Source organism: Clarias gariepinus, chromosome 14, assembly GCF_024256425.1.
Source record: "Clarias gariepinus isolate MV-2021 ecotype Netherlands chromosome 14, CGAR_prim_01v2, whole genome shotgun sequence".
In the NCBI taxonomy this organism is placed as follows: Eukaryota; Metazoa; Chordata; class Actinopteri; order Siluriformes; family Clariidae; genus Clarias; species Clarias gariepinus.
The window spans coordinates 12,167,780-12,182,716 of NC_071113.1; the positions used below are offsets into that span (position 1 = coordinate 12,167,780).

Sequence of the window (14,937 nt, forward strand, 5' to 3'; positions counted from 1 at the left end):
GCCTCACTCCACTCCTTGTTCTTGAATCAGCTTTGCTTGACATTTTTCTTAAGGCTGTGTGGTACATTTTCCTACCACACTGGACTAGACTGATAGAGATTTATGGCATTTATACTGTATGAATAGTAATTGACTCAAGCCCATTATGATATTTTGAGATATCAGATTTTAGATTTTTTTATGAGTTGTAAATGAAAATCAATAGAAAAAGTGGTTTAAAATATCAATCCAAATTATATAAGTTTCACCTTTTAAAGAAAATCACATTTTAAAGTGAATCACAAAAGTTAAAATTAACTTATACATGATAATCTATTTTTTTCTAGGTGCCCTGTTTATATATTACCAATGATTGTCATTTATTGGTCCTAATCAACAAATAATTGAGAAATAGGCCAATTAAACTCAAACCAGGAACACCTAAACCAGAAGTAAATGTCTGTCTCAGTATCATTTAAAACAAAATTGTCTGTTCCAGTATGAGATGTGTTTTACTCCATATACACCCTGATATCTGTCCATACATGATTGGTTTCCTGGGTCAGGAACTGTTTTTTTTAACTCATGTGAAAATAAAATGTTAATATTATACCAAATTAAGTTCAGATTTTCTTTCCGAAATGGCGATATAAGTCCTGGGTTAATAATGTACTACTCACCCTTATAAGATAATGTTTTACACAAATAGAAACATAGTGCAAGACGCAGTAAATAAGTTCCTCAGTCAAACATGAACTCCATCCCTTCAATTCATGTTGTCATTACAATGAATGAAGATTGACTTAAAACTTATTCCTCTGTCCCTTTTCTTTAAGGATAGATTTTAATTATGTTTTTGTAAATAATATGGTCACTAGCATCTACACTATAATCTCATCTTAGAAACCCTTTGTTTTTTCTTCACTCCACTATCAGCCACTTATTATTATCATTAAACACTCGCTCATCTTCTATTCCACTTTATCCTGTATACAGGGTCGCGGGAGGCCTGGAGCCTATCCCTATATAAGATACACCCTGGATGGAGTGCCAATCCATCACAATGCACACACACACACACATGCCTTCTTCTTCTTCTTTGTCTTTCGGCTGTTCCCTTTCAGGGGTCGCCACAGCGAATCATCTGCCTCCATCTAATCCTATCCTCTGCAATCTTCTCTCACACCAACTAACTTCATGTCCTCTCTCACTGCATCCATAAATCTCCTCTTCTCTGAACATGTCCAAACCACCTCAATCTGGCCTCTCTGACTCTATCTCCAAAACATCTAACATGGGTTGTCCCTCTGATGAACTCATTCTTAAAGATGAACTCATTCTTAAACACACACACATGCCTATTAGCCTAATCTATGGACTGTGGGATGAAACCGGTGTACCCAGAAGAAACCTATCAAACATGGGAAGAACATGCAAACTCCACACAGACCCTATAATGGGAATCAAACACGTACCCTGGAGGTGCAAGATGACAGTGCTAACCACTATGGCACCATGTTGCCCAAAACATGTTGTCATCGAAACTTAATGGAAAGACAAAAACTTTTTCTTTATTTATTAATGATACTGAGATACTAATATCATGTTAAGTTGTAGATGACATTTATAGGCTAAAATTCCTAATGTCCTAAAAAAAGAAAACTTGTTTAGGAAGGTTTCATCGCCTGAAATGGGTTTACAAATTTTAATGTTTACATGCATATTTTATTTAATTCAGTGTTGATCTGCAATGCTATGCAATCTTAGATTTAACTTTAATTTAAGACTTAAATTGATATTTCATTAGATTATATTACAGTACTCATTTAATTTTAACTAAACTTAGATGATTTTAAAACTAAAAATTAGATGATTTTATTGTGAAAACAAATAATTTTATTTTAACTGTACTTAATACTAAAATACTGGGGTGGGGGGGGAATAGAAAAGTTGTAAGTGACATGTCAGAAGGCCTTACATTGGTGAGTTTAAGTGAGTAAAATATAGTTTTACGCAATAATGGTATGGCTATTTATAGGAAAGTTGTCGGGTTCACAGACTCTTTACAACAGCAGATTGCTACAATTTGAAGCTCTGTGTGAGATAGCGTAGCATGACTGATTAAAGTTCTCTTAAAAAAAGAAAAGAGTTGACTTTTTGAACCTCAACATTAATCTCTCCCGGTCTACTTATCAGTTTATATCCAGAAACAACTATAAAAGTTCCTGATAAACTAATGCAATATGTGAAAATTAACAATGGAACTATTTGTTTATCAATTTAGTATACCTACAGGTAAATGTCACAATGGTAATGAAGATACTTTAGCCTTTATTTAAAACTAGTATTAACTTATACATTTTTTTTTCTCTGTGCATGTCTGATAACTCTACCATTTCAGTAGTCAGGTCATCTTACTCTGGTTCATTGTATGATATGACAGAGTGTCCCTTTAAAACAAAATGTCTGTTTGTTTTAAAGATGTGTAGAATTAAATATTCAACAATAATTTTAAACTTACGATTATTCCAAATGTTATTAATGTAAATATCACATTCTGTCTTATGGTAATGCTAATCCCCAAACAATCATTGTCTAACATGATGTCTATAAACATCTTAAATTCGATCATGGACATTTTTTTTTCCTAAATAAGCTTTCATATTTAATTGCCCGACCCTTTTTATTCCATTCACATATTGTCCTTACTTCACATTAAGAAAAGAAAATGATGGCTCAGACTGGCCTATTGAGCTCCAAATCAGAACCCAGGCACAAATTAAAATAAAAAAATTTTGTCTGTATTCCAAAAGCAAATTTGTTACCCATTTGGCCAGGTTTGGCCTATTAATCCATTTGTCTTTGCAATAACCAGACCTTATGTGCTTAAACCATATTTGACCCAAAATTAAAAAAATTTTATCTGGGACTTTACAATCAAATGTTCTGCCATAAGATTATTACTACTTTTAAAAATCCTGTATGACCCTGTAATATGTAGGAAGTTTTAGCTGACATATGACTTGTGGTGGACCACTTAATAGCTTCCTTTAATATGATCTACATGAAAGAGTCGTTAGCAGGAAACCCTACCTGTGGACTTTGAAGTAAGCAAAAGAACATCAAGATAAGCCGGAGACATTTTGTTCCATAGTTGTTGAACTGATGAAACAAAGTTTTTAAAATACTCTTTGGACACAATCATCAAGATACCAATGCTGTTTGGATAAATAAATAAATAAATAAATAAATAAATAAATAAATAAATAAGTAGAATTTGATAAAAATAGAACATTGCCAACTATTAAGCATGGAGGTGATGCAGAAAGAAATATTGCAGGTAAATAAAAGAACAAATTTCAGTAAGTATCAGCTAATTCTGATGGTACTGTGACACAATCATTCAATTACCCAAAACTTTCCTCAAAACCTATTATTTCAAATAGGTCCTCAAGAAGAGTTTCCCTGACTTTACTGTCACTGGCTTGTTTTTCAGTGGAAATCTGCAGATAGATTTTAAACACACTGTGCATGGAAAGAGACCCAAGAAAATCCCAGTACTAAAAATGTTCTGCAAGTAGGAGTGAGTGAAATTTCCTTAAACAAGAATAGAATGTCATTTGCACATGCTACATGTACTGTTATTTTTCTTGTTAATAAAAAAGCAGTGCATCAAGATTAGCATATGTGTTTTTATAAATAGTGTGTGTTTTTTCCCTTCATTCATATTATAAATATAATATCCTTTAACCTTTTAAGAAGGCTTTGGATCACTGATGCTTCTTTGGGGGAAGTTTGAAGATGAAGACTGTGGATGTGGAGATTTGCCCCTTTTAGCCACAAGGACATTGGTAAAATCAGGCATCAATTTCTGCGAGTAGGCCTTGGGCACACCCAGTGTTCCAGTTCATCCCAAAGGTGTTTAATTGAGTTCAGGTCATGGCTCTGTGCAGGACATGTATTTTTTTTATTGTGCACAGTGACCCTGTCATACAGAAACAATTACATGTGCCAACAGATAAGTACTCATGTGTCCATGTATTTTTGGAAATAAAGTGGATGTTTTCTTAACAGTGTGCTGTATATTGTGTCCTTGCTTCTTTTCATTTAAAACTTTTGGCAAAAAATTACTTACATATAGTCTACCTTGTCTATATTAATACAAAACATTAATTGGTAATAGATAATTAATATATCTGTATGTAAGACTATTAAGCTGTAAGAAATTATTTCTGTAAATACTTTAATCAAATGCAAGCTCTGTTTTGTTTATTGAACAGGGCATATTGCTTTTACCTTTTTCTTTATAATCTACAACATCGCAGGCATTTAGTTTAACTGTATTACTAACCTTTATTCAATATGTTATATGTTTATTATATGATCAGCCACTTACATATAGCTGTACTTATAGATAAACATTTAGTGGTGGGGTTATAGCTTGTGGGAGTGTTCTGATGGTCTGACCACATCCCTCTTTTTACTTCATTAAAACTGCAGGAGCCGCCAGAAGCCGACTCATTACACACAGAAACGTGTTTAAAGAAGCTCTCTTCTTATTGAACACAGGACTTGCATTATGGCTGTAATTAAGCAGCTCTTGAGCTTAGGTTTACTGGCTCTACTTGTGGGTGAGTGATGCTCTTTAGTAAAAGCAGTTTTATGGCTAGTGTGGCCTTAATGGTGTTTATATTATAAACATGTTAAAACCTCTAGAATGATAAGAAAATTGTCCTTCACCTGTCTAGTTACATAAAAGTATAGTCTAACCATGTTTCTTCATGTGGAAGTCTGATAGCTATAATATTATTTAGATTTTTTTAAATTATTTAATTATGTAATAATTTTACTTTTAATGCTTGCTGGTTCTAGTCCTCCATTATCTCAGACATTAAATCTACACTGTCATTTTTATTTTGCAGCCAACTATAAATGGATGTCATAAAAATCAAAAGAGATCTCATTTGGTTATTTTACTGGCAGAAAGCAATGCAGATTGCCAGAGATGTAATAATGCTAAAAATGTACATTTAGCTAAATTCTAAGATTAAATGTATAGTGTAGTATAGATAGTCTACACAGTTGTCAATTTTTGTCATTTTTTAATGTTTCAGGCTAAGTGAAATAGGAAACCTACCTCAGATCCGATTCACTTCAGTGGCATAAATTTCAATAATGTCTTACTTAGTTAAGAATCTTAAACACACATTTATGTTTTAATACACCTAATGTGTTTTGATTTTGGTCAAAAGTTTATTGAAATCACTTTCAGGGTCTTTTTCCAACCATTTTTATGAAAAGTCAAAATATTGGCTGTTGAGTGAAAACGGCTGTTAATTTTTTTTGAGTCATTTGACGCAATAGTCACATATCTGCTCTGTGATCAGATACCGCCAACCACACTATTTTATTATTATTATTTTATTTACATTTACATTTAGGCATTATCCAGAATGACTTACAAAAGTGTTATGACTTTATTAATTTTTATTGCTTATTCTAGGACAGATAGGATAAATATGGTGTACAGTGCAGACATAATTCATGAGCCCTACCTTAAACAATGTAAGAAAGTCACTAAGATGTAAATTAGAAAGTAGAATGTAATACTGTCTGGAATTAAACTATTTAGTACCGGTATTATATTTGTATAGTGAAAGGAGCAATTAATAAAAAAATAAAAAAAACTCTCTTTAATGGGTTTAAACTTATATTCTAGTCTGCCTCGATCTCATTTAGACATTTGTAGATTTGTTTTGGTTCCCTGTTCAGGCAGGGTTAATAATTTGCTACATCTGCATAGTTACAAACAATGAAATGTAAATATAATACAGACATGATTATGAAAAATTCTTAAAATAATTCTTAAAATAAAATGTTGAACTTTTGAAGACAAAGATCCAGTAACTTAAAAAAAAAAAATTCATTTATAAAAATGTTCCAGTAAACCATTTATTGTTTTTTCGATGCACCTGTCTGTAGTTTCAAGCCTAAAAATAAAATCTCACATGAACTTTTATTTGACTTTGTTTACTTTATTTTGACTCTGTTTTTTCCCTCTTTTTCCTGTATTTCATTATCCACTTTGAAACAGGAACCACCATCTCTGACGATACACTAGGTAAGGCAAAATTTAGACTCATGTGACTTTTCTTCACCACTAAGGAACATTCTTCCTAGCTTTTTCTTCATTTATATACAGTATTTCAAACCGAAAGAATGACAAACCCTTATTCATAAGGCAGCACCTGGCTTTGCTCATATCTATTTTTTCTCTTTTTCTGTACTTCATTATCCACTTTGAAACAGTAAACACCACCTCTTCAGCTGCAAATGTCACAGGTAATGCAAAATTAAGACTTATGTGACTTGTCTTCACCACTATGGAACATTATTGATGAGTTTTTTATAATAGTATAACTAACAGTATCTAGAGCAACTGACTAACAATTAAATTCACATTCGCTGTTATTTGACATTGCTTAATTCTTTTCTTCTTTAATTCTCTTTTTCTGAACTTTATTATCAACATTAAAGATGGAAACACAAATACTACCACTACAAATGCACCAGGTAAGGAAGATTTTGAACACCATCTTGTCTTCAATACTATAGAACATTCTTCCTTGCTTTTTCTTCATTTATATACAGTATTTCAAACCGAAAGAACGACAAACCCTTATTCATAAGGCAGCACCTGGCTTTGCTCATATCTATTTTTTCTCTTTTTCTGTACTTCATTATCCACTTTGAAACAATAAACGCCACCTCTTCAGCTGCAAATGTCACAGGTAATGCAAAATTGAGACTTATGTGACTTGTCTTCACCACTATGGAACATTATTGATGAGTTTTTTATAATAGTATAACTGTATATAACAGTATCTAGAGCAACTGACTAACAATTAAATTCACATTCGCTGTTATTTGACATTGCTCAATTCTTTTCTTCTTTAATTCTCTTTTTCTGAACTTTATTATCAACATTAAAGATGGAAACACAAATACTACCACTACAAATGCACCAGGTAAGGAAGATTTTATACATCATATTGTCTTCAATACTATAAAACATTTTTCCTAGCTTTTTTTTCATTTATATACAGTATTTCAAACCGAAAGAACGACAAACCCATATTCATAAGGCAGCACCTGGCTTTGCTCATATCTATTTTTTCTCTTTTTCTGTACTTCATTATCCACTTTGAAACAATAAACGCCACCTCTTCAGCTACAAATGTCACAGGTAATGCAAAATTGAGACTTATGTGACTTGTCTTCACCACTATGGAACATTATTGATTAGTTTTTAATAATAGTATAACTGTATATAACAGTATCTAGAGCAACTGACTAACAATTAAATTCACATTCACTGTTATTTGACATTGCTCAATTCTTTTCTTCTTTAATTCTCTTTTTCTGAACTTTATTATCAACATTAAAGATGGAAACACAAATACTACCACTACAAATGCACCAGGTAAGGAAGATTTTTTACATCATATTGTCTTCAATACTATAGAACATTTTTCCTAGCTTTTTTTTCATTTATATACAGTATTTCAAACCGAAAGAACGACAAACCCTTATTCATAAGGCAGCACCTGGCTTTGCTCATATCTATTTTTTCTCTTTTTCTGTACTTCATTATCCACTTTGAAACAATAAACGCCACCTCTTCAGCTACAAATGTCACAGGTAATGCAAAATTGAGACTTATGTGACTTGTCTTCACCACTATGGAACATTATTGATGAGTTTTTTATAATAGTATAACTAACAGTATCTAGAGCAACTGACTAACAATTAAATTCACATTCGCTGTTATTTGACATTGCTCAATTCTTTTCTTCTTTAATTCTCTTTTTCTGAACTTTATTATCAACATTAAAGATGGAAACACAAATACTACCACTACAAATGCACCAGGTAAGAAAGATTTTATACATCATATTGTCTTCAATACTATAAAACATTTTTCCTAGCTTTTTTTTCATTTATATACAGTATTTCAAACCGAAAGAACGACAAACCCTTATTCATAAGGCAGCACCTGGCTTTGCTCATATCTATTTTTTCTCTTTTTCTGTACTTCATTATCCACTTTGAAACAATAAACGCCACCTCTTCAGCTACAAATGTCACAGGTAATGCAAAATTAAGACAATGTGACTTGTCTTCACCACTATGGAACATTATTGATGAGTTTTTAATGATAGTATAACTGTATATAACAGTATCTAGAGCAACTGACTAACAATTGAATTCGCATTCACTGTTATTTGACATTGCTCAATTCTTTTCTTCTTTAATTCTCTTTTTCTGAACTTTATTATCAACATTAAAGATGGAAGCACAACTACTACCACTACACTTGCACCAGGTAAGGAAGATTTTGGACATGATCTTCTCTTCAATACCATAGAACATTATTGCTAAGTTTTTTCTAATGTACATATTTCAAACTGGAAGAGTGTTTTCCTCATTGTTTATATACCTCCCAGGTCCCTGTGCCTCAAACCCTTGTCCTTTGGACAGCACCTGTCAAGAGCTCCTAAGTAATTACACATGTTTGTGTCGACCTGGATTGTTCTATGATGAAACACAAAAATCCTGTAATCTAGGTTTGTCTCAACCATTCTTTTTTGTCCTTATGCATTATATTTTATGTTTCATAATTCTTAAGTGAACAAAATGGCTTTACAGAAATATGTTCATTACATTGTACTGTATTGTCAAAACCGGATACAGCGCGGTATGCATTATATTAACTTTTACATTTAAAATTTAATTCTAGCAAAGACTTTCCCAAGTAGTTTTACAATAATTCAGGACTTCGAACCAGAAATGGGAAACATAAACTCAGAAATATTTCAAAAAATAGCAAATGACATTGTTAACACGGTAAGTGCCTGATTTGTGACTATTTAAATCTTCAGTTATATTATGCATATGCTTAATATGACTAATATAATTTTCTAAGATATTACATCATTTAAAAATTTTAAAGACATAAGACAAATCATAAAATGTTTTCAAATTCAAAACAGCTTGAGGAAGTTTTCAAGCGTAATGATGAATATCTTGGATCCACAGTTTTAAAACTAGAGTAAGTATATTTTTGCAATACATTTGTAACCAAGGTAAGATTAAGGTGAAGTAATGCTTTAACAATCAAAGATTTAATTTTCTTTCTAAATACTAAAATGTATTGCATTGTGTGATTATATTTCTTTAAGGCAGAACAAATGATGGTTGTGTAGAAAAAGCAGAAATCTTTTTTTTTAAATAGCTGTTTTTGAAAATGTTTTTTATTACTGTGTCACGTCAATGTGCAGAAAAGGCAGTATAATTGCAGATGTGCAGAATTTCTTCAGTGTCAAATCGGATGTGAATAAAACATTTGTAGAGGGTAAATTACAAGAAGCGACAAACATTCCAAATGGAATTCTAACAGGTGCCCAGTCTGAGGGTATGTCTCTCTTTCTATATAACCAGCAATATCAGAAATCTCAGATATTCTCTTGTTGGTGAGATTATGAATTGGCTCTAAGTCTCCAAAAATTTTGACTCTCTCTTCAGTAAAAGATGTGTGTGCAATTGACTATTGTGATGCACAAAGCACAAAGTGTTCCCCCCAAAATGGTCTAGCGACATGTTCTTGTGTAGACGGCTATATCCAATTGACAGCAACACAACAGGCATGCATTCGTAAGTTAGATTTCTTGTTAAAATGAACTAACATTTAAAAAAGTTTAAATAATTTATTATATTACATTTCCTTAACTCTTGATCTCATGTGATTTTCCTAACAGCCTGCCCCAGTGGTGAACAAGCAGTGGATTCTAAAACATGTAAACCGTGAGTTTTGTTTTTTTCACTCATAGAAACTTTTGGTATACAAACCCAAATATATGATTTCTGATAAGTGTCGCTTTTTTGTGTTCAGTTGCATTTTTTTGCTGCATTGCTTGCATTTTTCAAAGCCTTTTTATTTTGAAGGAAACATAAATGAAACATTGTTGTTAATGTTTTATCAGATGTGGTTTTGGATACTCTGGTTTCAACTGCCAAGAATGTAAGTTTACCTAAAGTACATTAAAGAGTTAAACTACTAAAACGGAATATGTCTTACAATTTTCAATCCCTGTCATTTCAGCGTACCTCTTAATTCTGGTTGTGGTCGCCTGTGTTTTGGGTGCACTTCTACTCGGCACTCTCATAGGCCTTGCAGTTATGTTTTCGAGGTAAGCCCCCATAGTTAAAGCTATTCTATTTAATGTAAAATGATTACTTATTAAATAAAACAGCTGAAGATGTCTAGCCTGAGTCAAATCCCCAATAGGCATTAAGTGTAATATGTGCATGCTATCTAAGAAGCTGCAAACAAGTAATTGCTAACAAAACATGAGGCTCTAGCATGACCAATGAAGTTTGCTAGGGTAAAAAAATTAATTATATTAATAAATAACCAAATTGTAAAATTAAAAAAAATAATAAATGAATGTGCCTCAAAAATAATAAATCATTTTAACATAAAAAGGATTAACATTTGCTTGTGTAGTTTGTTGTCATGAAAGGATAGTTTGCTTCTGGCTAGCTAGCTAAAGTGGTTTGATCCTACACAACATTAAATTTATTAACTGTCATTATGGAAAATGTACAAAATGTGGGACAAAATGAGACAAATATTTTTTTTCCCTGTTTGTATCTTTACAAAAGGTCCAAGAAAACAAGCAAAAATCCAGAAAAAAATACCCCGGGTGGTACTCTGGAGTTTAATAAACCTGTAGGAATAACCAGGATCCCACGGGCTAACCCTAATTCTGTGTCGCAACCAAACAGTCTGGAGATGACAGACAGTGGAAGCAGATATGCCCTTGTGTCATCGGTAAGATCTTTCTGCAGGTTGTTTCCCTCAGCCAGACCAACACTGGGATTTGCTTAATAGTAGAGTTTAGAGTGTAATGCATTTTGCTAATAAAACTCATCATCCATCATTTTTTATCATCCTTTCTGGTTTGGTGAAAGGTTTAAATCACTCATTGATCTGTTCCAGATGTGGGAATCTGACTACAATGATGATGCAAAGAGCTTCAAGAACCAGGCGCCCTCTAGAACAGGGTATGGAGCCAGGCCCACACGGAACCCCTACGTTGATGTATATGAGGACAGAAATCAGAGATTCTGATTTAGAAAGGAAAAGGGCACTGTCTGTTGATCTCTCTAGCAGAAATGGTTGTCAGTCTTATATGCAGGTTGACAGTGTAGAAAGATACTACAGATAGGACTTTTTAAAAAGCATTTAAACCTTAAAATTTGGATCATTAGTTGATATGAAAAAAAACTTTAAAAGTCTTTCATTCAAATATTCCTTAAGAAAAACAAATTAACAATGCACTTGATGTGTGTGTGTGTGTGTGTGTGTGTGTGTGTGTGTGTGTGTGTGTGTGTGTGCTTGTGCACAAAACAGAGATGGCATGTGCATCCACATCCAAGATGCGCTATGAAGTGCTATGTGATCAAATTAATTTTGTAAAATTTTGGAACAGCAAGAAACCAAATCACACATATAGTGAACTTAAAAATGAAGACATTTATTATATTTAGGATTCAATTGTTGAGTTGAGTTCTGATCCAGCAGATGTCACTGTTTTGTGCAATTTTTATTCCTTCCTCCTATAAATAACTGAATCAGAAAGTAGCTTTGCTGTTTGTATTACCCATTTACATAGTTCACATTACATTACATTTATTTATTTTTTTTAATGTTGCCTAGGATTGACCTTAGGTAGAGCCGTTTCAAAACAACCACAAGTGCTCAGTCAATAACTTCACTGTAACATTATGTAACTTATACTATACTGTATCTGCAGATTTTAAATTAATTGAATATAAATATGTGCAAGCCCACTGATGTACTGCGTTTTATACTCGAATTTTGCTTTTTTCAAAAAAATTAATTTATGTGTAAATAAACTTTGAATTCACATAGAAATAAAATTATCATTCCTTTAAGAAAAAACACATTGTTTAGTTATTCAGGTCAAATTGTGTTAATCTGTTTGTGTTGGCTTTTTACACTGATCAAAAACTTTGTTAGGAAAACTTGTACACCTCCTTATTTATCCAACTATCTAATCAGCCAATCACGAGGCAGTGGTGCAATGCATAAAACTGATACAGATACAGCTCAAGAGTCTCACTGATACTGAACTTTTTTGTGGTTGTCAGTGCCAAAACTAGAAATTGCTGATGTCTTGGGTTTAAATAGAACAGCAGCAAGCAAAAGAAAAAGGAAATAACTATAAATTGTTTAATGAGTTTTAGTTCAGTAAGCTGAGATGAATAATTGGCTTATTGCATGGTTTCTAATTTGGCGAGTGGTTATGATAAGTGTATATTGAACCATATACTAGCCTTCGACTAAATTCTGACATAACAGAGTCACAATATTGCCATTCCAAATAAGTCTTCAAACAAGGACTGTTTTTCTCACTTTATCACATTTTCATTTTTCCAGAAGTGGACCAATACACCAGGGTTTCGAGTGATAAAAAAAAAAGTGTGATCCTAAATTTAACAGTAGAAAGTTTAACAGCAGAAATAAACTGCACAAAGCTATATTTTTTATATTCTTTAAATCAGCATCACAGCAAACCTGATCTAATAACTGATGTCAGACAAGCAGTTTTAGCTTATCAGCTAAGAGCAGCTGAAGTAAGAGTGAAGTGAATAACACTGAGACTTTTGGATTCATGTTAATGTAACATACTGTATTTAACATGGCCTGTACATGAGTCATATTCTTATTCTATTTATTTATTTATTCATACATTTTTTATATGAAATTTTAGGAAATAAATAGCTGTACAGCTGAAAAATTCCAAAATGATATTGTACATATTCAAATATTGGGTCTAATGTCTGTATTGCATGATGATATTGCCACATTAAAGATCTCTATGCCTGGAAAATGTATAGAAACCCTGGAATTAGATGTTATGTTTTCCATAACAGCAATTCCCAAACTTATTCCCTATGGAAATGCAATGCAAATTATTAATCCATCCACATGCACATGTGTAAGGCAACAAATGCAAAAAAAAATTTTTAAAGTATGTATGCAAAAAGTTTCATCGTCCATACCACTTTATCCTGTATGCAGGGTTGTGGGGGACCTGGAGTCTATCCCAGCAGACTTACTGTAGGGCACGACGCAGGGTACCCCATGGACAGGGTGCAAATTTATCACAGGGCACACACACACACACGCATGCGATCCAGAGTATCCAGAGGAAACCCACCAAGCACAGGGGAGAACATGCAAACTTTATGCACACATAGACGGGAATCGAACCTGGCCAGGAATCAATCCCGGACCCTGGAGATGCAAGGCGCCATATGTAAAAAGTGCAAACAGTAAATTATTAAGCCTGTATTCTGACTGATTAATACTGGACAATTGAATATAGGTGTGATAAATGACAAATACAACAAAATTTAAATCCTGTGGCTTTGTTTTATTAGTTCTGATTATTTTTCATAATTACTATACATATTATAAACATATTAAATCATATTTCAAACTTAATTATCAAAATATATTATAATATAATTTTATATAATTTTAAACTATACTATGGGCCTTATTTTAAGAAGCAATGCTCCAAAATATGTGAGCCCAGCAATAAGGACACCAATACTGGAGCTATTCAGATTTAGCCAAATCTTTTTACACTGCTGCTTCACAAAACCACATGCAGTTACTGTTCATCCCAAATAAAACTGTCTTATATGTAAAAAACTAATAGATTTTTCTCACACACATGGTCTGAAACATGATCTCCTACTGTATTATCCATTTTCGCAGTCAAGTTATCTGTGTCTAAATAAGCTAATGTCATCATTCATTTTGTGAAGGATAATAATTTGATACCGACAAAATGTGAAAGATGTAGATCATGTTTTGCAATTTCCAAAAGAAGGAGAGTGTGAGTCTTGCTATTAATTGATGTTTCCAAATATCAGTGATGTGTACAAAATCAATTAATTAATGTACAGATGGCATGCATGATGTAGAATCTGTTTCTGTTAAAAATCAGCTATTTTTCCTCACACAACTTCCAATTAATAATACGGAAGTGAAAATAACTAAAAGCTAAATTAGTTGTTTTTACCACCGTAATATTGAATAGCACTTTCTTTCTCACTGATTTAAAAAGCAGTAAGTAGTAAGGAACAGATCCACAGGCGAGCAGAAGCAGAAGTGTGGGCAGTAGAGTGAGTATGTAGGTCTATAAGGGTAAGGGCCTTGTCCAAGGATTTAACTGTATTCTGACATAATCCAAAAACAGGCACAAACATGAAGGAGACATTTGGCTATGCATGGCTTACACGATGGAAAGGTTTCCAGTTTTCTAATTTCTAGTCATCATTTTCCATGAGACTGCCCATCCTCTGGATAGCAGCTAGGACCAAAGCAATGATTTAATATATTTTCCGCATTGTATTGGCTGTTTTTTATGTAATTTTATTGGAAATTTTTAATCAAAGTGTGAGCTCAGATGGAACTTTATTAATTTTATTTATTACATTTATGCTCCATTTCTCCTTTCCATATCATCTGCTGATATTCATTTTGCCCCAAGCATTGTTCAGTTACATTATTGCCATCATGGTGCTCTTTAATCATAGTGGATTCTTTTGGATTAATTAATTAATTAATTAATTAATTAATTAATCAATACACTGAAAATCTGAGCTCATCTTGGCCATGGATTTAAAAATGTGCTCTGTATCACAACATGTATAAAATCTACTAGGTTGAGAAATGGCATTAGATTGAAGGCATATATTGTGTTGGTCTACTGACATCCTTAATTTAATTTATCATAGATGATAAAAAGCTAAAAAGCTTAGTTTTGTAATAATTCATTTCAAAATGATTTCTTT

General features: G+C 32.6%; 1 protein-coding gene across 1 annotated transcript; it reads left to right on the top strand.

The window, feature by feature from the left end:
- The first annotated feature begins 4,512 nt into the window (after positions 1 to 4,512).
- muc13b (mucin 13b, cell surface associated) lies at positions 4,513 to 11,432 on the top strand. Its single transcript, XM_053511632.1, has 11 exons — positions 4,513 to 4,610; positions 8,315 to 8,365; positions 8,487 to 8,606; positions 8,780 to 8,886; positions 9,283 to 9,454; positions 9,565 to 9,693; positions 9,798 to 9,843; positions 10,023 to 10,060; positions 10,142 to 10,229; positions 10,705 to 10,873; positions 11,042 to 11,432. The coding sequence occupies exons 1-11, from the start codon at positions 4,559 to 4,561 to the stop codon at positions 11,171 to 11,173; spliced, it is 1,104 nt and encodes a 367-aa protein (XP_053367607.1). The 5' UTR covers positions 4,513 to 4,558; the 3' UTR covers positions 11,174 to 11,432.
- Positions 11,433 to 14,937: the final 3,505 nt, after the last annotated feature.

What these genes read in the sequence shown, in the direction of transcription:
- muc13b (XM_053511632.1), top strand. Translation starts at nt 4,559, where the DNA reads ATGGCTGTAATTAAGCAGCTCTTGAGCTTAGGTTTACTGGCTCTACTT. An exon ending in TACCACTACACTTGCACCAG is followed by an intron (nt 8,366 to 8,486) that starts GTAAGGAAGATT and finishes TATACCTCCCAG; the next exon opens with GTCCCTGTGCCTCAAACCCT. An exon ending in CAAATGACATTGTTAACACG is followed by an intron (nt 8,887 to 9,282) that starts GTAAGTGCCTGA and finishes ATAGCTGTTTTT; the next exon opens with GAAAATGTTTTTTATTACTG.